General features: G+C 54.6%; 1 protein-coding gene across 4 annotated transcripts; it reads right to left on the reverse strand.

The window, feature by feature from the left end:
- Positions 1 to 7074: 7074 nt before the first annotated feature.
- Kctd15 (potassium channel tetramerization domain containing 15) lies at positions 7075 to 22505 on the reverse strand. 4 transcript variants are annotated; one of them, XM_057763353.1, is made up of 7 exons: positions 22490 to 22505; positions 19952 to 20047; positions 18385 to 18483; positions 17583 to 17758; positions 12739 to 12883; positions 9655 to 9960; positions 7075 to 8526 (listed from the first exon to the last, which is right to left on the reverse strand). In XM_057763353.1, the coding sequence occupies exons 3-7, from the start codon at positions 18454 to 18456 to the stop codon at positions 8368 to 8370; spliced, it is 858 nt and encodes a 285-aa protein (XP_057619336.1). In that variant the 5' UTR covers positions 18457 to 18483; positions 19952 to 20047; positions 22490 to 22505; the 3' UTR covers positions 7075 to 8367. The 4 variants fall into 4 exon arrangements, with proteins under 4 accessions (XP_057619336.1, XP_057619332.1, XP_057619333.1 ...); XM_057763349.1 differs by lacking the exon at positions 22490 to 22505 and adding an exon at positions 21561 to 21701 and having other exon boundaries at positions 19952 to 20050; XM_057763350.1 differs by lacking the exon at positions 22490 to 22505 and adding an exon at positions 21561 to 21695.
- Between the last annotated feature and the right edge of the window lie 757 nt (positions 22506 to 23262).

Consider the following 23262-nt stretch of genomic DNA (forward strand, 5'->3'; position numbering starts at 1 on the left):
TGGGTGGGGTTTTCCCCAGCTCTCCTCGCCACCCCCAGGACCTGGTGTGCGTCCAGCCTGGGGGCCTTGGCGACGGTTTTGTGCCTCATTAGGCACAGCCAGGCGGGGCCCCGATGCCACTACTGAAGCTGCACTTCCCCGGAGGCTGTGGGCGTGGTCCCCTCCACCAACCCTCGGCAGGGACCAGAGTTCTATAGCCCTCTGCAGAGCCACACTGCACCCCTGCTAGAGCGAGGCATCCGTGCCACCCAAAGGTGGCGCCCTCCTCTGTTCCAAGCTTCCCCCTTCCTGTCCTGTCCACCCTCCCCACCCCACCCCCATCCTGGGGATGGGAACTTGGAGATCTCACTGCACGCCCCAGCTTCTTGCACAATCTTCTCCCAATTATTCTCTGTATAGTGTGTGGTAACAGGGCGAGCATTCCAGGACCTTGTACTTACTCGTACAAATCTGCCTCCTGTTTGTCTGCAGGGCCAGGCGTGTCTCCTTGGGCCCGGGGAAATGGGGGTGTGTTCGCGTCCGAGAGGGCGTGGCCCGCGTCCGCCGCGGGGGCAGCCGCCCAGCTCAGTCTATTCCGTCCCAAACTACAGCCACTTCGGGAGCCCTGGACCCCATCCAGGACCCAGAGGAGAAAGCACTAGTGACATCTTAGACACAGGCTTCAACATACATGGCCTGTGTCCCCCTGTGGGCAGGATCGGCATCCTCAGGAGCCTCATCCTGGCGTGCAGGTCTTTGCCCGTGCAGGCTCTGACTCTGTGCTGAAGTTTTTGTCCTGGTTTGTGCTTTTTGTTTTGTTTTGGCATGCTTTCTTTAGTGGAACTGGGGAGGGGGATTCGTCTCACTCTGTAGCCCAAACTGGTCTGAAATTCACTATGTCGTCCAGGCTGGGCTCAAACTCAGGGCAACCCTGCCTCACCTTTCCGCGGCAGGTGTGAGCTGCCACTCCAGCCTGGTCTGCAAGTTTTGTTTAAGGTGGATCCTAGGAGGGTGGGCAACGATTATTCTTCAGCCATGGTTTTGGGTCAAGAAACGTTGCCTCCACAACCCCATGGATCACAAAGGGTGGTCGTCACATCTGGCTGTTCTGACGGAAATAAAGACAAAATTCCAAAATGAAGCCCATCTGTAGTCCCTCTTCTTGTGCGTTACACCCCACCCCAGCCTGTGAGATTGTTCATTCTACACACACACACACACACACACACGCGTAATCTGGGATTATCTGTGTTTGGTGATGTGACGAACTTAGAAACTACAATATGGTTTCTCTTCTGCATAGTTTGACAGTACCTCTGATAAATGATGGAAAGTAAATAATCCACGTGGGTAAACAGGTGTCTTCCCTTAGCCTCATGGTGCGGCATCGTGATGGAGCAGAGAGAGGGGGTGAGGCAGAGTCCAGGGGCAAGATACAACCTTCAAAGTCAAGTCTACAGGGACCTATTTCCCCTAAGCCCCGCCTATCCATCTAGGAACCCATCAGTGGGCTGACCTGTTGACATTTTCCAAGTACAGTGCTATCAGACTTTGACACATGAACCTTTTGGGGGAACTTCGTATCTGACCCATAACGGAAGTTAAGGGGGGGGGGTGTGTGTTGGAGCAGAGCCCCTCTGCTAACTAATGTCCAACACCAGCATTTCAAGTTATGCTTGAATGGCTAACCCTCAAACAGAATAAAACCTAGCATGGTGGCGCACGCCTTTAATCCCAGCACTCGGGAGGCAGAGGCAGGCGGATCTCTGTGAGTTCGAGACCAGCCTGGTCTACAGGAGCTAGTTCCAGGACAGGTTCCAAAACCACAGAGAAACCCTGTCTCGAAAAACCAAAAAAAAAACAAAAACCTAGCAGTCCTTACTCTGGGGGAGGGGCTAGGATAGGCAGACAGGAGGACTCTGTTTTCAGTGGATAAACAGTGACTGATGGACAGCCAGGCCTGGACTCACATCCCCAGAGCGGTCCTTTCCCAGGAGGGAGGTTTGGTGGGCTCACCGTGGATCAGACAGGTGACACACATGCTAAGCATTGGGGTTTGTCAGAAAAGAGCCTCTGTCCACATCTTCCGAATCTAGGGGGTAGTTTGTAGCCGGGGTAGGGATGGGGATCGTCGCTGTGACCTAAAAAGGAGAGAGGTCCCCATCATGGCAAGAGCGGCATGGCAGCAAGAGTGGGCGTGGCATAGCTGCTTCTCACATGTAGGTGCATCAGGAAGCAGAGAGTGTGCCTCTAACCACCAAGTCCCATCACTCCCTCTCCAGTGACCTCTTCTTCCACCCCTGCCTCCTGAAAGTTTCACAACCTCCCCAAATGTCATCACCAAGTGTTCAAACGCAAGAAATTGTGAGAGCCATTCCACATCCAAATGCTACAATAGGGAACACACGGGACGCACTGGGATTGAGTCTCACTTTTTGCCTAAAGGTCACTGGGTCATGAGGGTGATGATGGAGCCAACAGACTCTAAGATCTGAGAGAGAGGAGAGAGAGAGAGAGAGAGAGAGAGAGAGAAGAGAGAGAGAGAGAGAGAGAGAGAGAGAGAGAGAGATTAAATGCTCAGTCAGCTCTCTTTCTCCCTTGGGGTTTGTGTTCTTTTCAGGCCACCATTGAAAACGCTGATGCTTCCTAGAGAACAGCAGTGCCAGCCTTGCTCCTGGCAGGAAGCTACCCTGAGATGTCAACACCACCTTTGTCTTTGTCTTGTTCCACACAGGGCATCTCCTGAGTCCTCCAGAGAACACCTGGGTCACCACAGTGCATCATCAGGACGTCCTTCTAGCAGAAAGGGATTCTGGCGGGAGCAGCTCTCTAGGCCTCTCTGCCCCAGCCGGTGAGTTTAACGATTTTAATTTAAATGCAGCCGATACTGTATAGCTTTCTGTGAGTAGGTGCCCTTGACTCCCTTCCTCAGATCCAGGTGAAGTTATGAAATGTAGCAGGGAAATTGTCTTGGGTTTCCCACTGGATGCTAAGGCTTTATCTTTGAAGGTTTCCTTGGATACTAACAATAAGCCTTCGCTGGCTAGTGAGAAACCTTGCCTCTATAAATGTCTCGATGAACAGACATTAAAACCATTCCTTACCAGAAGTGGTGGCACAACACCTACAATCCCAACACCTAGGAGGCTAAGGAGAGAAGATGCTAAAGAGTTTGAGGCTAACCGGGCTACTGAGAGAGACCCTGTCTCAAAGGAAAAAAAAATCTTTTTTTTTTTTAAATTTATTTTTATTTTTTAATGTAGACCAGGCTGGCTTCGAACTCAGAGATCTGCTAGTCTTTCCCTCTGAACACTGAGATTAAGGACACCGAGTTCATCCCTCTGTTGCTAGCAATTGTTACAGTTCCTCCCCACCCCCTCACCGTGTCTCTCCAAGCAAGTCTTTCTATAGGCCCCCAGCCAGCCTAGAACTTGGTATGTAGACCAGGCTGGCCAGGGACTCATAAAGATCAGCCTGCCTCTGCCTCTGGGATGAAAGGCGTGAGCCACGATACCCGGCCCTATTACAGTTATTTTTAAGGACCTCCATTAGCAGGTAGCTCGTGGCAGGGGACAGTCTCAGCTTTGACCCTGTGCAGTAACCCAGACTGTTCAGTGTCAATGAGCCTCTGCCCATCTTCAGAGGGGCTTGGCGGGGGCAGGAGGTGGGGTGGGGGCAAGCCCTCTCTCTACTAGGAATCACTTGCTTTGCAGGTTGAGGGACAAAGATTGTCATGTCCTCATCACACAAGACTGGTGTGATTGTCATTTGAATTGTCAACTTGACACAGGCCAGAATCACGCAGGAAGGGACGTTGTCCTGCGGGCGTGACTGTGAAGGACTTTCTTAATTAGGCTAATCGAAGTGGGGAAACTCAGCTTCTGTGTATGGGGGGGGGGCATTACTTCTAAAAATGGGCCCTGGTCTGAAGGAAAAAGAGTAAGCTGAGAGTGGCCATGCACACATTCACTGATATCTTTGTGATTATGGATCTGATTTAACCAGTGCCCCCACACACACCTAAGTTCTGGCTGCCTTGGCTTCCCCACCACACTGCATTGTAACCTAGAACTGTGAGCCAACTAAATGGCTTCTCTCTTAAGTTGTGTTTGTCAGGAGTACCAGGAAAGGACACCAGACAATTGGTGGTATCATGGGGCTGCTGGAGCTTGGGAGCCAAACAGCTTTGCCCATCTACTTGAACATCAGCTCAACGTGTGACAACCACACTGTGCTCAACACCTGTGCCAGCCCACATGGCACACTCCAGACCGACAGCTGTCCTCTCTGGCCATCAGCTGGACCTCTGGCTCTGTCCGGAGCCTGGTAGTACTTGGTTTCCAGTATCCTGATGATGCCTGTCTGTATGCCCCACCTTGTCGTTTAGTTAATGGACGAAAGTGAAATAAAAGGAGAACGTGACAGCGAGGATTCTTAGAGATAGGGAAAGAGCAGGCAGAGGGGAGAGTCCAGGCTGAACATGGCTGTCAGACTAAACCAGACCACAAGAGGAGGAGGGAGGGGAAGAGAGGAGCTGCTGACCAAGAAACTGCTGTAGCCAAAATGGCTGCCTTATACAGGGATGAGGGTGCGGGGGGGGGGGTGGGGGGGTGGGGGGGTGGGAGGAGAAGCCCCTGGGAAGGAGAGGTTTAGGGTAGGGGGCGAGGCGAGGAGTGCTGGGAGGAGCCACAGACATCTGTGTGGCCTGGAGTATCCTTCTGGATCACTGTTGACCCGTCTCCAGAGTCAGGAGGGACAGAGTGTGATGAGTTGGGACTACCTGGGCAAACATCCCCAAAGAACACAGGGCAAGGATGGAGGCCAAGTTGGTTGAGGGTTTAGTGGGGTCTGGATCCCTGGTTCTCAAAGGCTTGTTCTGTGTCCCTTTTTGGCTTAGCTCACACACGCCTCATCACTGTGACCAGACAGAAGCAACTTCAAGGAGGAAGGACTTGTTTGGGTTCCCAGTGGGTACAGTTTATCATGGCCAGGACGGGACAGCAGCTGGGGCAGCAGGAGTCTACACGGTGGCTAGTCACCGTGTCCTTAAAATTCCACTGGCCTTCTAAAGCTGCAACCAGTTGTGTGGGATCAAGCATTCAATTTTGTTTGTGGGAGACCCTTCACACTTCATTCCTCACCATAATAGGCGTAGAAATTTTCTAGTCCCAGTGCTCTGAGAGCAGGCCCAGGATCTGGGAAAGGTCCCAGAGACTCACGTTCATTCACAGTGACATCTGCCAGCAGGACACACACGGGGTGTTGGCAGCCTACAAAGCTCACCAGGATCCTCAGGTCAGGAGTCCTGGCATTTGAACATGGAATCCACATTCAAGGTTCTGTAGAACCCAAGCCTTCTAGCGGCTGCCTCAGAGCATTGAAAACACACCAGAGTTGTCACTTATGAAATAACCCTTTACTGTTTCTGGAGAACACAATCAAGTAAGAGCTTTAAAAAAAAAAAAATCCCAGTTTCCAAAAGAATTACTAACGTTGTGAACTGCCTTTGAGCTCATGAATGGGACGGTGTGGGCCCACCTGCTACAGCTTTCTCTAGCACCAGACTGGCAGAAGTTTGGGAGGAAGCGCTGTCCCAGCTCTCTCTGTCCAGTTGCTTATAAAGAATGATTAGTAATAAGGTTTCCAGAGAGGTAGAAAGTGCTGGTATTTCATGGAAATGATATGATATTCACTCTCTGTGCTTTAAGGAAAGGGTGCATATTAATCATTAGGAAGATGATTTTTTTTTCCTTTTTTTGGTTCTATAGAACAGTCCCGGCTGCTTGAACTTCCTCTGTAGACCAGGCTGGCCTTGAACTCACAGAGACCGGCCTGCCTCTGCCTTCCAAGCCCTGGGATTAGGGTGTGCGCCTCCACCGCCCGGCCCTCTTTTACCTCTTAAGACAGGGCTCACAAGTTGCCTAGCTTGGCCTTGCACTTGTAATCCTCCTGTCCCAGTCTCCGAAGTAGTTAGAATTACAGGACTGTGTAAAATTACATTTCTTGACTAGTTAGCAGAGGATGGTCTTGAACTCCTGATCTTCGAGCCTCCACCTCCCAAACGCTGGGATTTCAGAAATGCCTACCATGCCCGGTTGTGGCTTCCAGCACACAAAAAAAAGATGGCTTGAAAGTACTAGAGAATCTCCACACCAGCTATTATGCTAGAAAAAAAAATCCACGAATGCATACAGTATTAGGTGTTTCCACATGACTTCCTTGCAAGAAATACCTTTTTCCTCCTCAGATGCCTGCCTGATGCCAAAATGCAGATGTGCCAGCTGCAGGCACGCTGCTCAGCGGAGAAGTCTAACAAGTTTGTCTAGCAAATTAGATCGTATGCTGGGATGGCGTCTCTGTGGCCTCAGACTCAAGGTGCTGGCCTGTATTCCCAAGCTCCGAGGCAGATGGAGGCTGGTGGCCCCGGGCAGGCATATAAAATGGGTCCTTGTGGGCTTCAGCACACAGGGCTTTGAGTAAAAACTTTTAAAAGCTCATTAAAATTAGAGGCCTATATGACATGTTCAGACACTTTCCCTGGAAAGGGACATAATGGAACCCAGTTTGCATGCTGGCTGCGTAGCCTCTGTCCCTTGGCTGGTCCAAGACATTCTGCGTCACCTTCTCACACCATTGTGTGTTGGGGTTTAAAGAGAACAAATTAGACGTAGCAAAAAAGCTACAGTCCCAGGATCTGGGACTCTCAGGCCGGTCTGGAGTACACAGTGAGTTCCAAGCCAGAAAAAAAAGAGGGGAGGAGGAAGAACATCAACCCAGCTCCAGCTAAAATACCATGAGAAAAATCCCAAACATTTAAGCGTGGTCTCACCCCTTAGAAACCTGCCTACCTGTTTTGCATCTGACTGAAGGATAAGAATCAGAAAGCAGAAATCTGTGCAGCCCAGAAGGGACCCACAGAAGTAACTAAAACACCCAGATGCAGTGAACAACAGCAAGCTTGTAACTATGCGCCTCCCACTGACCACAGCTCCTTCCTCAATTTGAACCCAGGAAGGAAACGCCCTCCTTGCCCCCTGCAACCCTCACTGCCAAAGTCAAGTGAGTCAAGTGTGGGAATCGAGCTGCGGCTTTTGCATAGGATTGGAGGCCCAGTCTTTTTACTTTACAGCGTCCTTTATGGCATGAACCAGGAACGCAACGTGTTTACACAAACACAAAACAATTGTACATCAGCATCTTTACAATATTAAAGGAGTCATATACAAGTCTACAGGCATTATACACAAGAGGGTGCCTGCCAGGGCACCCCCTCCATCAGTTCTCTGCAGTCCCTCCACGTGGGAGGAGCTAGGGAAGATGTGACAAGGCCAGAGTGTCCATCTTTTGGGCCTATCGTCTGGGAGACGGTGGGTCTGTGAGGACCTCTGAGAACCAGTCCTTGTTGGGATTCGGGGTTAAGAGCACTGGGTAAGCTTGGGTCTGTGCCTTACTGACGGGCTAGTTCAGTACATTTAGTTAAAACTCAGTGTGCATGAGTGTGGGAAAATTGGAGCTGGGGCCAACAGTGGCTTCCTGAGCAGGGGACCCAGAGATGGATGGTGACAGATGGGTCCCTTGGTAGACGGGCCCATTCCTGAGATAAGCCATGGCCCCACACTGACTGGATGCTTGGAGACTTCTCCAGGAACCCAGACGTGAGCAGTCAGTTGGGATTGGAAGCTCCTGGGCATTAGTGGGTCAGGTGTGCACCAAGTATGGCCTGGGACACAGGTGGCAGCAGAGTGTCTCAGATAACAGTCACGGAGTCACTTAGCCCCCCACAGCCCTTCTCCTGGCAGCCCTGCCTCTAGGGGGTCCCGTGCCATCTCTGGCAGCACTATCACCTGCCACATCTGTCCCCACTGCCCCAGCTCAGCAGGCACCTGGGCCCGAGTGCCGGCAGCCCATCCTTTGCTAGGCTTGCTGAACAATGGACTGAGAACTAAGCACCTGGTAAAAGCAGCGATGGTCTTGTTGGCCTTGCCGACCTGTGTGGCAACAGTTAGTTGTCTTTTAAATATTGTAGAAAAATAAGCCGTCTCCAACGTGAGGAGGCTTGCTGACGTCCACCAAGCGAGGAGGAGGATACACAGCTGCTCTCGAGTGTCTGGCCCAGCAGAGGACGCTGAACCGGGCTGAGGAACAGAAGGGCTGGCAGCTGGCAGCATCGCTGCTGCCACAGCATCTCTGGGTCACATGGACAGTCCTTCCATGGGCATGCCTCCGGCGCCCCTCATTCTGTTGCCATGACACTTAGCACTCCCACGGATGAGCTCAGTCTTGTGCCCACTGTGAAGCACAAACAGGCAGGACTCCTCAGCACTATTTTCCATGTCCCCGGGGTTGTCTCAAGACTGAGGGGGTCTCAGGTAGGCCGCGAGGCAGGGCCTAGTCCAGGGGTTCTTGCTTTATCCGGACAGCAGTTGGGGTAGGCTGCGGCCGCCGCTCCTCTCGGCAAAGCACATACTCACTGAACTGGGAGGAGTCCACACCACCCCCGCAGGATGCAGCCACACTGAACCCCCTCTGAAACAGCCTTTCTAGGACCTGCAGGGGAAGAAAAAGGGGTCAGGAGTGCCCAGCTTCCAGAGTTTGCCTGGCCTGGTGGACAGCCGGGTACCAGGCAAAGCAAGCTACCTTCTGTTGGGCCTGAGGAGGGAGGGGTGCAGTCAGGCCTGGGGGCCCCTCAACTTAGCTAACCAGGGTGGGCCTCTGCTATTCCATCCAGGCTATTTCTTCCAGCTCTCAGGGGTGCCCAGCTAGGAACTAGGGAAGCAAAAGGGGCTTTTGGGTCCCTTCCCTGTTATCCAGGGTGTGGCCTAACCCATCCCTACACACACATGGCCCTAGGCACCCCCTCTCTCAATCTCCCGCTCCAATAATGGAAAGCCCCTGCCCCCTAGCCTCAGGGCAGCCACCTGCTTCCTGGAGCTGAGTCCCAGATGGTTTGAGGCCTGAGGGCTCATCAGCTCAGAGTTCTAGGTGGAGGGAAGAGGGGGAGTCCTTTCGGTGGTTGAGTCTTTGTAGGCCTACGTGGCCTCCTGGGCTTATGTCTCTGGGAAGGTGGGGACTGGTCTTACATCTGTGTCCAGCAAGTAGTAGCCTCTTACTCAAGAGCTTACAGGAAGTGGGGGGCTTCCCCACAAAGGGTCCTTTCTGTCCTAACCCCAAAATATAAGTGTCTCTGAGTCAGGAAAAAGCTTCCAGAAACAGGGAGCCGAGGCAGGAAGAGCTGAAGTTTGCATCTGGCCTGGGTTACACATAAGATCCCGTCTCAGAAAGAAAGAAGAGCTCCAGGCGGCTGTTGCCTGCCAGTGGCCTCAGGGCCGGCCTCATGGGAAGACTCCCTGCCTTTCCTGGTGCCTGGGTTTAATTTGAATCCAAAGTCAGCCTCTGCATGTTAAATGAAGCATGTTCCGTCAAAAATACTCTGGGCCAAATTTTTTTTTTTTTTTTTTTTAGAACATCCTTTTAGGGGAGAAAGAAAAGTACAGATCAATTTTTTTAAGTCCACCCCCCAGGCACCATCATTTAATTATGAGCGAGGCATAAATTATGCATTGGCACATTGTTGCCTTTTCTGTGTGGGTCTCGTCCGTCCCATTCCGGGACTGTGTCCCCCGCCCCTCCCCCTCTGCATCCTGGGGCTTCTGGGGAGGCACCCAAGGCCCTCACCTGTACAGAGTTGAGTCGACAGTAGCCATTGAGGGGGAAACGGATGACGTGCGTGGGGTCCTGGTTCCAGCCAGCGTTGACAGAGTTGCACATGACATCCCCGGTCTCAGGGAAGACCTCCTCAATGAGGGCTTTCTCGCCACTGAGTGCGATGCGTTCACCCAGGTCGGGGGTGACTCGTACCACCAGGCAGTCACAGGCCCGGCTACGACGTCGCTGCTCTTGTTCTTGCTGCCACCGTTCCAGCTCCCGAACCATGGGCTGCAGCTGGTAGTATCGCGCCTCCTCATACAGCAGGTTAAAGTCCTGTGGACAAACACATAGTGTCAGGGAAGCAGTAGGTAGTCCCATCTGGGCCGCTCATCCTATCCACAGTGCGTCCCCTTTCCCTTTTCACAGATGTCTTAACTCCCAGGACACAGTGTGGACTAGGATGGTCATTTCCATTGTAGAGATGAGCAGAGTCCAATGAGTGTGCCCTGGATGTAAAGAAACTAAGAGCAGGCTGGTATGTTTCTGTTGAGATTCTCTTCCTGGTCCTTCAACTGGATGGCAAACAGAAGTGTCATAGAAAAAGCTGGAAGCTACTGGTAGCACACACCTTTAATCCCAGCACTTGGGAGGCAGAGGCGGGCGGATCTACAAGTTTGAGGCCAACCTGGTCTACAGAGTGAGTTTTGGGACAGCCAAGACCACACAGAGAAACTGTCAAGGAAAGAGGGAAAGAGGGAAGGAGGGAAGGAAGGATGGAAGGAAGGAGGGACAGAAGGAAGGAAGGAGGGAGGGAGGGAGGGAGGGAGGGAGGGAGGGAGGGAGGGAGGGAGGGAAGGAAGGACAGAAGGAAGGAAGGACGGAAGGAAGGAAGGAGGGAGGGAGGGAGGGAGGGAGGGAGGGAGGGAGGGAGGGAGGGAGGGAGGAAGGAAGGAAGGAAGGAAGGAAGGAAGGAAGGAAGGAAGGAAGAGCGAGTGAGCTAGGAGCTAAACCAGAGGGGTGGGAGCTGGGTGTACACTGCCTTCCTGGAAATCCACCCAGAAGACAATCACACAGGATCTGGGGCATTGCACCCTTGCCCAGCTCATGCAGACCTTCATGGAAAGCATTTTAGCTTGGTCACCCATCAGCCACAAGGCTACAGATCTGATGCTGACCTTCCCTGATGCAGCTTCCCCTCTTTACACTGGGCCCTGAGAGACATGATCATCAAAGGACAGATCTGCTGAGTGCCTGTCCTCGCCCAAGCAGGGAGAGAATATAACAAGGTCCTCATCGAACAGCCCATTCACAAAAACTGTCCCCACAGACCCTGACACTAGCCATGTGTCCACCAATTCTTGAGTAGCCTAAGCCCATTGACTCATGCCACTCAGCGGGGCTCGGGGCATAGCAAGGGAGATCAACTCTCACGACACAGTTCATCCTGAATGCCTAGCGTGCTTCTGCTGGCCCCAAAGGCCCATCATCTGGACCACCTCGAGCCGCGACCCTGCCTGCTTTCCATAACAGACTCCTTGGAGCTCCATCCCAGGTCTGTTCTCCCAGTTTTTTTTATATGATACCTCTATGCCAACTTTCTCCCCAAGCCTAGAACGTTCCATGCCCAGACTTTCGCTCACTGACTCAGGGCTGAAGCTATGAACTGGGCATGCCCTCCAGTACCTCCTGACCCAATAACCCACTCTCACAGCCTTCACACCCTTCCCCTCAATGTCACCCTCTCCCTACTCCCAGCACGCACAGAAACACAGTGACATAAGTAACTAGCCCGTCCCCACTCCCGTTCCCTGCATTTCTCACAGCAGAGCCCGCGTGAGATTTGCAGACCAGACCACTCTTCCCCACTCTCAGCCGTGCCAACTGCTGAGCCACCCACCAAGATCCAGCTATCACCAGCAGCCTCCCCTCCCTTCCCAGTTCACATCGCCCCAGACTGTCTCTCCAGTGCTATCCACACCCCCAGGACGGCCCTCCCACCCGTCGGCTCCACTCTTCCCTCACCACCCAACTCAACACTTTCAAACCCACCCAGGCCAGGTTTCCTCATCATCTGGCTAGCACTCTTATTTTGTTTATTTGGTTTTGTTTCTTTGTTTCGAGACATGGTCTCACTATATAGCCCTGGCTGGCCTGGAACTCCCTCTATAGACCACGCTGGCCTCCAATTCACAAAGACTAGCCAGACTTTACCTCCTAAGTGCTGGGACTAAAGGTGTATGCCATGATTCCTGCTGACTTTTTTCTTTTTCTTTCTTTTTTTTTCTTTAAAGATAGTGTCTTATTTTGTAGGCCAGGCTAGCCTAGAACACTCAGCAATCCTCCTGCTTCAATCTTGGAAGGCCTGGGATGAAGTGCCTGTCTCGTGGGATTCGCCATACCACTGACGATTTCTGAAGCACTGGCTCCATGCAATTGAGACCTAACCTCTACTTTCTAGACTGGAAAGGGCAAAGCCTCCAGCTTCCTCCCATAGCTCTATTTTCAGACCAAATCCAGTTGCTGCCATTTTGTAACTAGGTTGGATGAAAAAGGGCCCCAGGGCAGCTGGCGCAGTGGTCGCTGCAGGAAGCCTCAAAGCGAGGAAACACAAAGACAGAAAGACATTTGCCAGCTAGAGCCAGGCCCTAGCTTCCCTCCTCCATGATTCCCCAGGACTTCAGAGGGGCTCGGCGCTGAGGCAGGACCACAGGGTGACCAGCCACCTAAGACAAGCTCATCCCAAGTGCTGGGAGTAATGTTGGTTTAAAGGGGGACCACCTAGCTCTTAGGGGTTTGCCCCACTGCAAACTGACACCAAGGGACAGACACACAGATCTCCGACTCCTCTATTCCAGCTCACGGCAGTCCTTAAACACAACCAGCACCAACCTGGGGTGAGCACCAAAGCTTCACTGTTGCCACACCCCGATAAATACGCGGAGGATGTGAGAAAGCAGAATGAGTTTAGAAAAACTGATCTAGCCCTTGGCTTCATCGGCTAACTTTTTGTCGTTGCCATGACAACCGTGGGTCCATTTATTAAGTCACAGCGTCCCCTGGGTAATGCCATGACACTGGCAGCGCAGGGGGTGCCGCTGGCTGCGGACTTACCTTGAAGTCATCCGGAAGCAGCAGTTTTGACGTCCGCAGGAAACTCAGGATGTAGCGGAAAATCTCCCCATCCCGGTCGATGAAATAGTGTTGCTTGAGACTGTCTAGGACAATGGGCTCTGTGCCGTTGAAGAGGCGGCTTATTCTGGGAGAGACGGGAAAGATGGGATATAGGCAGGGTGGGGCTGAATTCACCTGCCTCATCCCCCCCACTTCTTAGAGGTCATTCAGCTGGAAGCAAGAGGTCCCCCTTAGAGATTTTGAAGGGTGACCTAGAGACCTTGACGATCTTGACTGCACACGCGTGAGGCAGACAGACTGCCTACACACACACACACACACATACACACACACACACACGACACTAGGGCAACCACTCCAACCACAGCCACCAGCTAGAGCCAGCCAAGGGACATACCCAGCTATGGCTGATGGCCCACTAACACACATTACAGGCCTGGAAAACCACGGCAAGGCAGAGGCAGCCACATAAACTGTCCGGTCCGAGTTAAATACACACCCATGCCAGAAAGGTGTGCCCAGAAAACATGAGTTGAGCACCCAGCACTCCGGTTCCCAGCCACGCACCTGATAAATGTATGTCAACCAGCCCAGTCTCTGGAGACACACACTCTCTCACCCAAGCCACTTGAACCAACATCAAGTAATAGCACATTCCCTCAGCCAATAGGCACAGGATCGCAGCCTCAGGTAGTGACGCTCACCAGCTAACACAGGAAGTCACAAGTTCCCCACAGCTGCTCACTGAAGGAGCCACTGGGGAGAGCCAGGCAAGAGGGAGCGTGTGTTTGCATGTGGGCTCCAGCCAGCACATCCCCCCAAAGCATGCGATAGTGAGGTCCAACCCTGGACTCATACACACCACAGCATGTGCCGATGTGGTGCAAGGCTGGGGTTAGAAAGGACTCTAGTGCCAAAAAAGACAATGCTAAGACACAGGGCCCGAGAGAGGCAAGCCTCAGGGGAGCCCTGATACCTCTCCCTGTCCAATTCATGGCAGAAACACCAGGTGTTAGGGCCGACCTAGGTTAGTGCCTCCCTAATGCACACAGCGGCAGGGTCGGGTTTGGCTAACTGCTCTGCAGATCTCAAAGGCTAAGTGAGATAATCAGGAACCCCAAAGTGGGTTGAAGGGCGCTAAGAACTTCGCATGGGAGCAGAAGGGAGGTGGGTAGTGTCCTTCAGTGGTCAGTTGACTTTGAGTCTGGGAGAACTGTTCCTAGGAAAGCCTTGGAGGCTGGGCAGTGGTGGCACATGCCTTTAATCCCAGCACTCAGGGCGTGGGGGCGGGGTGCAGGGTGGGGATGGACAAAGGCAGGTGGGTCTATGTGAGTTCAAAGCCAGCCCGGTCTAGGACAGCCAGGGCTGTCACCCCCCACCAAATAGCCTTGTAGAACCAGGGAATTAGGGGATAAGGATTTATCGGTCTGGCCTGTACAAGCTAGGACCCAAGGCCCTTCACTGCCTGAACCAACCACCCTGCCCCTTCCAAGAATCCTCTCTCTGTCCTGTTCCCACATCCACCCACTCTCTGCATAGTCCAAGTCAGCCACGCCCAGTCACAGCCATGTGTACCCAGAGCATGCCAGCTGCCAAAACTGAGAGCTCAGAGCCCCCAGTGCCCTTCTCAGGTACTCCCAATCCACGCAGTCCATGTCACTGTGGGGACGGGACACGACCCGGCCTGTCCCATAGGGGCAGTATAAAGGGCAAGGTTGCCTGGCAGGTGGGAGTGAGCAGGTCAGAACCTGTGGGTTAGGGGTGTGGAGGCCCGAGCCTGAAGAACCAGAGCTACCACTGACAAATATAAATCCTTAGGGCTACAGAGGCTGCTGGTGACAATGTCCTCCCCAGGACACAGGGAAGAGCAGACACCCCGGGACCACTGTGTTTTCGCGCTCTCTGTCTCTCTGGAGAGGGCTCCTGACCGGGGTTCTACTGTATACGGGCCACCCTGACCGGTCAGTGAGAACTCAGGATTTCACTGCCTGGCGACCCCGCTGGAAACTCTTGTGAGTTCCATAAGTTGAACATTTCGCTGTAGTGGTATGGGGGACACCCAGAAACCCTGGACAGAGATGTAGCTAAGCCACAGTATCACATGCCAGGGAAGACAGCTAAGGGTCTACACCAGGCTCTGGCAAGGAAGAGGGCAGAGCCACGTCACAGGTGAGTCAGCAGATTCGACACCTCAGCCTTCCTGGGAACTCTTTCCACCCTCCCCCGGTGGAGCTCAAACGTTCTGTGTAGCAAGCAAAATGCTGGGTCTGGCTGGGTTCCAAGATGCTCTGACGTCGGAGTTGGCGGAGGCTCCCGAGCGGCCTGTAGGTCTAGAGGATTCCCAGTCCGGGGCTGGCAGGGTTCTAGGCTGTCTACTGAGCCAGGACAAGCAGGATCTAGATCTTTCCATGGTTCGGTGTCTGTTCCGGGACTAATGACAACAGGGTACCTCCTCTTAGAACAGAGGCCTTCATGGCCCCAGCAAACAAGGCTTACACCAGATGCGGGGCAGGCCAGAGGGAAATTTTGGACAGTCACCACAAGGAAACCCTTAGCATTTCACAGGGTCTCATGAGAAAGCTCCCATGTGACCTCCTGAGTTCTGCTGGTGGCTTCTTATGTCTAGAGTAGGAACCATCCCTAGACTAGCCCTCTGAGGGTGGTGAATTTGCTCTGGCAGCTGGGACTTGCAGTATCCAGCTACTAGCCCTGATTATACAGGGCGCCATCGCATGGCCATCATCTCCTTCCTTTTAGCTGTCCGCCTTTTAAAGTGCCGACCCTGACTTCCTGGAAGGTTTAGTGCACCTGGCCACCTTCATGTGCCGCTCCTGTGTCAGCTGCAGCAATGCAACACCCAGCGGGTACGACACAGGGAGAGGCAGACCATGAGTCCACTCTCGACCTCAGGCCATATGCTCAGGGTGAACCAGAGGAGGCACCCACCACCAGGTCCACAGTGTCTAGGTCACCCTGATCAACCAACAGCCAGAGATTGGGGTACAATGCTATGAGCTCAGAAGCGGGGACAAGGGTCCCTTGAGTCTTGCAGCGCTTCCCAGGGTAGGACACTGTTGGCATCCGGAGCGGTCTCCAAGGGCAACTTCCGCACTCTTAATTCTCTATCTCCACCTGCCCCTCAGTGATACACATCTTTTCTGGGATTGCAATAATCCACTTTTGAAAAGCGAGGGAACGTGAAAGGCTTTTTCCATACATAATAGCTCTGTGGCTCCCCATGACCCTTTGCCTCTACTTGCTCTAGGCCTCAGCTTCAGGCCCAGCAAATAGCTCTGCTGGACCAGAACCATCTGGGCAGAACAGCAGATTCACCCTGAGCCCAGCTCTGGTAAAGACCACAGACTGAGAGCCCCTCTGGGCATGCTCGGGCAGTGGAGGGTCCCACATGGCCACAGCATAGGTCCAAGCCCTCAGCTCCCCAGAGAAAGACCACGGCCCGCTGCACAGCAAGTCGATCAGCAAGGACAAGCTACACTGTGGAACAGGGAGGGAAAATGTTCTCAGTCCCCAAAAGCCACCAGGGGCAAAATGTGTGAAGGGAGAGCCCTCTCCCCGCCCACCGAGCCTGGGTGCTGAGGACTGCAGGAAGGCCAGTGTCGGATCTCAGGAAACACTCTTCCAAGACGGTTGTGGGCGAAGATTTTATGAATCTCACTCACAAACACCGTCAGCCGATTAAGGGTTGATCTATCTCACACAACTCCGGCACGCCGCAGAAGGCAAAACTGAAATTAAATGAATAGAATCCATCTCCTAGCCTAGACAGGGCTCTGCAAGCGAGCATGCCGTCAATGCGGTACACGGCCTCATGATTCCTGCCCTGCCAATGCTCCGCATTCATGAGGACCCCGTGCCTCATCTCTGTGTTGCCACTGTCTGCAACAGACGCACAACCTACTTCCAGCATCCCCTTCTCCGGGGGCAGTCCTATAACGACGAGGGTCTGCCAGATACTTCCACACACCGAAGTCCTCTAGGCTCTGAGCCTCCACCCTGGTGATGAGCCCTCGGTGTCTAGGGAATTAATTAATTTCTCTTCTTATTTTAAATGTATAAAAGAGAGGTGATGTCTGCCAGGCCTGCCCTCCTGCTGGCTAGCGCCGCTTGCTGCTCTGCCATGCCAGGAGCAAGCTGCATGCAGTGTCACCTGTAGGAGGTGTCAGAGACATAGCCCACCCCCAGTAGTCTTGCCCCCAGCTGCCAGGCCAAGGTGTGTCCTTGGGAAGTAGATCCAGAAGCAAGCTGGCTTGGCGGCACTCAGCACCATGGTAAGGGTCCCTCCTGGGACAAGTCTGAAAGTTCCCTGTCAGGGTCCTGGTCATAGATAGTCCCATACATTACAAGGCATCAAACTCATGCTCAGCCACTGTCAAAATGTCCCCAGCTGTCCTCTAATTGCTGGCTCGCTCTACACCCTCCACCTCCAAAGGAGAGCTTGTTCTTAGCACTTCGGGTCAAATGGTGGCCACCTAAACAAAGGAGGGGACCACGGCAGCTGGCAGTCCATGCCTTTTCCCAAGGGTAAGGATAGGAAACAGCACTGACCATGTCCACCCGCACCTGACTCCCGAGTGTCACTCTGTGAGAGTCCCCAGCCAGCTGCTGGTCAGGCTCACAGGGGACTGGATCTCTAGGGTCAGGAACTCTGTGTCATACCACAATGGTTACTAGTGCCAGGTCAAAAGCCCCAGTCTGAAGTGGTCTTCGACAAGCAAGCCATCTCTCAAATCCTCAGGAGCACCAGCGAGCGACTGGCCTTGGGATTTGTAGCCCTCGCCTGACTCCGGGAGCAGAGCGCTTACCTGGAGTCGGGGTACTTGGTGAGCGTGGCCAGGCTGCTGGTGTACATGTGACCGCCCACATCTATGTGCACAGGTGCGTTGGCTTTGGTGAGCTGAGCTGGCAGGGGGATCCCCTGGGCAGCCAGGGGAGACACAGGCGACCGGGTGAGTGACAGCCGGGACATATTTCCTCCCTCCTAGAGACAGAAATAAATTGAAAAACAAGGGTTCCTAAATCTCCCTTTATTTTGAATGTGATCACAGATTTAATCAGATCATTTCTGCTTTGTGCCTGATCACATATTCAGCTGACAAATTACGGCCACCACTGTAATTAAGTGTATTTGCATCATTTTCTTCAAAGTACTGGGGGTGGGGGGGTGGGGAGAAGGATGCTTATTAGCAATAAGAAATCAAGAAAAAAAAATTTTTTTTCAAGGTGTCAGCCTCCAGGGGCATAAAACAAACTGCAAAATTCTAATTAAAGGTCGCAGGCTTATGTGTTAGATGTGAAACATCCCCTGACAAACGAATCACCAATTTGTGAATTGGGATTCAGGGGTTTTTTGCAAGTTTGTCTCAGTAACGAGACACCTCTAAATTAGTGACTTCCTCAGCACCTAAGGCGCCGGAGCTTTATACATGTAGTAAATTTCACATCAAATTAAGAGCATTTTTGTTTAAAAAAATGTACATAATCGTACAGTCAGTCGATATCTATCTACTAAGTGCTGGGTCCCGGAAGACCTGCAGCTAGTGGGCAGGTTCCTCAGAAAAGAGCAGAGGGGCCGAGGGGCCGACCCAGCCCACCCTGCAAGCTCACCGCGGTGGTGCTGCCGCTGCTGCCGTGTGCGTTAAGCGAGGACCCGCTCGGCCGCTCCTTGCGGTGAGGCATCTAGGCTTCCATCCCTGCCCAGAGTATCTGTGGGAAGCAGTGACAGGGGGCTTATTTCTCAGTAGCCATGGGCACTCACCTTCCCCGGGGTCAATGATTTTTTACAAAGATGCTGTCTGGGACACCATACACACCAGGAAGCCCTCCCAGATTCCACCCAACACCCCAAAGCACACCTCCAGGCCATAGCATCCATCCACTGCACCTCCCCCCACCACACACACACACACACACACACACACACACACACACACACACACACACATTTTCTAAGCAGCTCCATGTCTGCTAATTCGGCTAATGACAGCCTAAAACATATGCTCGCCATTATTGCCCTGCAATGTTTCAGAACAAATCTGATTTCTTTGGTATTTTGAGTTAGAGCCATGTTACCAAGCGTGTCTCCTCTTGCATCAGTGGAGAGAACCTTGGGGGAGTACGGCTCCCCTCAACTGACTGGGGAGCTCAGGACCTCTCACAACCCAGTTAAGAGACAGTTTGTATAGGACACCTCTTCCCTAAGAAGCCTAGGCACAGAGATGAAGAAGTGTCACTGGGGAAGGCACCAATCACCCAGACTCCCAAAGCAGACAAAACCTGTCTTTGTTTGCCTACTCTGCACCTCCCTGCTTCTCCACAGACCCCTAGAATGGTGCTGCCGGAGCCTAATGTATTCCAGACCCCCTCAGGATCATAGGCCCTTGAGGCACAGAGAGCTGGCCAGACAGCAATCAGCAAATGGGCTTTCTCCCCTCCTCCCCAGAGCAACTCAGGGACTTTCCTATGTGCCACAGACACCTGAAATAAAATTGTGCCTCAGAGCCCCAGAAGGCTCCCCTGGGGGGGGGGGTTTACTGAACTCAAAAGGGTAGGTTTCTGGCTACCACTTCTACTGGCTTGGAACTGTCTCAAAGGGAGATAGAAGGGACAGGGACAGACACACACACACACACACACATACCGTGGTGGTGGGGATTCCACATAACCTGGACTTCTCTGACATACGTGTAATCCTTATGAGTCAACTACACGATATCCTGGTGCCCACATGAAGCTTTTTCCTACTAAACTCTCTCCTCTAGATCTACGCCTTAAAATTCAGCATTCAATCATAAAATGTGGTCAGAGGCACATGGATTCAATCCCTCTTCTCTGAGCTGAACTGTTTGGGGTGAAGGGATGGTGTTCTACCCCCATGGGGAGGGGGGTCCAGTTCCCTGTTTTGGACATTCCAGGTCATTCAAGGAAGTTTTGAGAAACCAAAACAGAGCCGATGTATTATCCAGCCCTGGGAGGGAGTGGGGATGAGGGAGTCGGAAGATAAGATCTACCAAGGGTCAGCAGAGCTAGAAAGAATTCCTTCCCAAATTCTACCAAAGCACCATGCCCCCACCCCCTCCAGGGCCCAACTCAGAAGTGACAAGTAGCATCGGATCAAGCACCCATCTCCCAAGCCTGTCGAGTGTGTTTCCCACAGCACAAATCAGAAACTCACCGTTGGAAGCCCCAGGCCTTACGCCTTGACCCGAATCTCCACTGCTCCCTCCAACAAACGCATCTGTGGTGGACCACGACCCTTCTCCCGAGACCACTGCTAAGATCACAAGCATAAAAGTGCATTTGATAAGACACACAAGTTCACTGCACCAAACACCACAGCCCAGAAGCGGCTGAGGCTTGGCCAAGCCGCCTGTTGCAGGGACCTCAGCGGGTTTGCAAACTGGCCCAGCACTGACCCGCTTTTCCACGCTGTGGTGGGAGACCCAGGTCCCGCGCCCACCCGCAGCCGAGCCCCGCCCGCCAGAGCAGAGGGAAGTGAGCAGAATGCCACGCTCATTTACACACAAAATGATTTTGTGTCCCATTGTGCTCGCAGTTGTTCAGCTCTCTGGGGGTGATTAAACTGGCTGAGCTGCGGCAGCTTGAGACGATTTCACTAAATCGCTTCTTCGTGAAGTCGCTTCTTTGCTAAGCTGTTATTTTAACCATAAAAGGTAAACAGAAGGCGCCTCTGAGTTCCCTTCAGCTCTACGCCCTGGGCTCCTGCCCGGAGCGACAGTGCCAGGGGCCTGCAGGACTGTCCAGGGGGTGAACTGGGAGGGACGCGGTGGGCCACCTGGTGCGCGACAGCCCGCCGGCCCGTGTAAATTTCGGGGCTCCAGGAGCCGGCTGGGCCGAACCTCCGGCCCCGCGGGGCGGGGTGGCCAAGGTACCCTAAGGGCCCAGCGAGGAAGGGGTGGGAGTGCGGTGGGGGCGGAGACAAAGTTAAATCAAGAGGCAGACACTTCAAGACCACAGATGGGAAGCTCGCCTAATTAAGGACGTAAAAGCGCTTTTGTTCTCAAAGTTTATTGTTGCCGGGATTTAAAAAAATTAATTGAAACTAATGCTGTTATTCACTCGTGCAGTTAAATTCCTTCATGCACATTTGAGACACGGAGTGAAAACTTCAAGGCTTTATCTTTCTGCAGTCGGAGGTTTCTTGAGGGAGGGCAGAGAGGCGCTACGGTGGCGCGGAGTGGGATAACGAGGGTGTCCGCATCCAGGTCAAGGGGTGCGTGTGGGCAGCGGAGATATGGAGACCGAGGTCCGGTCTTGGGACCACCACCAGTGAGTCTAGCATGTGACTCGTGGGGGTGGGCGTCAGAGGACGCACATCTGTCCCGTTAGAGACTTTTCCCCCCCTTTTCTCTGATTTGGGCGCCAACCCGGTTCTGTGCGCCCCGAAACCCCAGCTGCAAGGAACCGGTTTCATAAAGTCACCGGCTCTGCAGGGCACTCGAGCCGGTACTGGAACCAGAGTGCCGAGGACCTGGACGTATACACCGCGCGGCAGGAAGATCGGAGCCGGGCCGAGCGGGGAGGGTCCACCCGCGGCCAGGACCAGCCCACGTGGGCACCCCCCGCCCCGTGCGCGCCAGGCCTTTGTGCTGGGCGCCCCCACGCCGCCAGCCCCAGAGCTCAGCAAAGGGACAAAGCAGCCCGCCCCCCCCAACCCCCAGCCCAGGTCCCGGCCCCGGGCCGAGTGACTTTCTCGGCATTGCCGCCACTTTGGGAAGCAGAGGTGTGCGGCGCTGAGCGATGGCCGCCCGCGCTGAGCTTACCTCGGAGCCGGAGCGGCGGATCGGGCTCCGGCGCAGCCCCCGCCCCCTGCAGCCGCCGGTGTCGGGCGCCCGGCGCAGCCTCGTCGCCTAGTGCTCGATGCGCGCGGGTCGCTCCGGTCTCGTCCTGGAGTTACTTTCTCTCTCGCCCCCAACCCTCCCCCCACCCACCCCTCCCGCCCCGGCCCCCGCTCCGCGCGGCCCCTCGCGGCGCGCCGCGCCGGGGCCTCCCCTCCCCGCCCTCCCCTCGCCTCCTCCCTCCTCGCCGCGGCCGCCGCCGCCGCCTCCTCTTCGCGCCGCTCTTCGGCTGCCCTCCCGCCGCTCCCACCTCCTCTCCTCCCTCTCTCCAACGGCCTCCTCCCCCTATGGCTGGGGGAAAAGAAAAAAAAGAAAAAACAGCCCCCCAAACCCAGCCGGCAGCCTGTGCGCCTCGCTGCGGCCCAGCCCGGATTGCAAAGGGCAGCGATCCGGTTCCAAATTACCCCGGCGCGGCGAGCGCGAGCGGGCGCGCGCGGGCGACTCCTGGCTCGGGGCTCAGCTGCGCCTCGGGGCAGAGGATTAGAGTCGCAATTAGCTCCGCGCGCCCGCGCCTGCCGCGCTCGGCGACAAAAATGCACCGTTCCCCCCCACACCACCACTTCCTTTCCACCTCACGATTCCCACCCGTGGTTCCTGGAGCCCGGTGCCTGGGTGCCGGGGGGCTCGGCCAGGACCCTTCCGGGAGCACTACGCCCGGGCCCCGCGCCCTCTGCGCCCCAGCCCCCCGCCGTCCGGCCACGCGGCGCCCGGGCCTCCTCCGGGCTCGGGGAGGGGGCGGGGGAGAGGCTGATTTTAATCATTGTCATTTCATCTGATGTAATATTTCCCCGGGCGCTTTCAGCTGGGCATAAATTTTCGACTCCCAAATAAGTAACACAGGGCACGTTTCTCACATTTCTCGACTCCTCGGTTACAAAGAGGAGAGAAGCAGCCGCCGCCGCGGCGCCCCAGGGCTGAGGGCGGGACTTGGTGTGGGGAGGGGAGAGAAGCTGCCAGGCGGCTTACCTCCCTCTCTCCCTCCCTCTTTCCCGGGGTCTCGGCCCCGGCTGCCCCTCTTCTGGGGAGCAGCGCCGCCCGTGACGTCTGCGGACACGCGGTGACCACCACGGGGGAGGGGCGTGGGGGGCACCCAGCCGATCGCCCGGGGCCACTCGCGCCATTTCCTGAACGAACGCGGCGCGATGGAGACGGCGGCGGCCAAAGGTCCCTGCAGCGCGGGGCCTGCGCCCAGGACGCCCCTAGCTGCTCCCCGCTACCCCTTCCTCCTTCCCTTGCGCCCCGCCCGTCCCTCCTTTCTCGACCCTTTCCCGGCTCCTAGGAAACGGGTCGTGGCCGGTGCGCTTTGCCCATACTGCGCCCCCGCCTGGTTCCCGGGACACCAGGGCCACAGCCAGGCTTTCGGCTAGAAAGGCGGGTGCGCTCCGGCTGGGAGCGGCGCCCCGGTCCCCTTCACTGCCTCCGACCGGGCCTGGGCGCCCTCTACCGGCCAAACTCCTGGGGGTGCTCTCGGGGCCAGAGCCGCGCACTTGTAGAAAGATGATGGGGGGTGTGGGGGGATTCTCCCCTGGTTCAGGGGACCTCTAGTGCCAAGAAAGCATCCCAGCCGCGCGTCTGTAACTTCACGCGGGAATAAGAAACTTTCCTCCTGAGGGACTTATTTATTTAT

This window comes from Chionomys nivalis, chromosome 2 (assembly GCF_950005125.1).
Source record: "Chionomys nivalis chromosome 2, mChiNiv1.1, whole genome shotgun sequence".
NCBI classification, from domain to species: Eukaryota; Metazoa; Chordata; class Mammalia; order Rodentia; family Cricetidae; genus Chionomys; species Chionomys nivalis.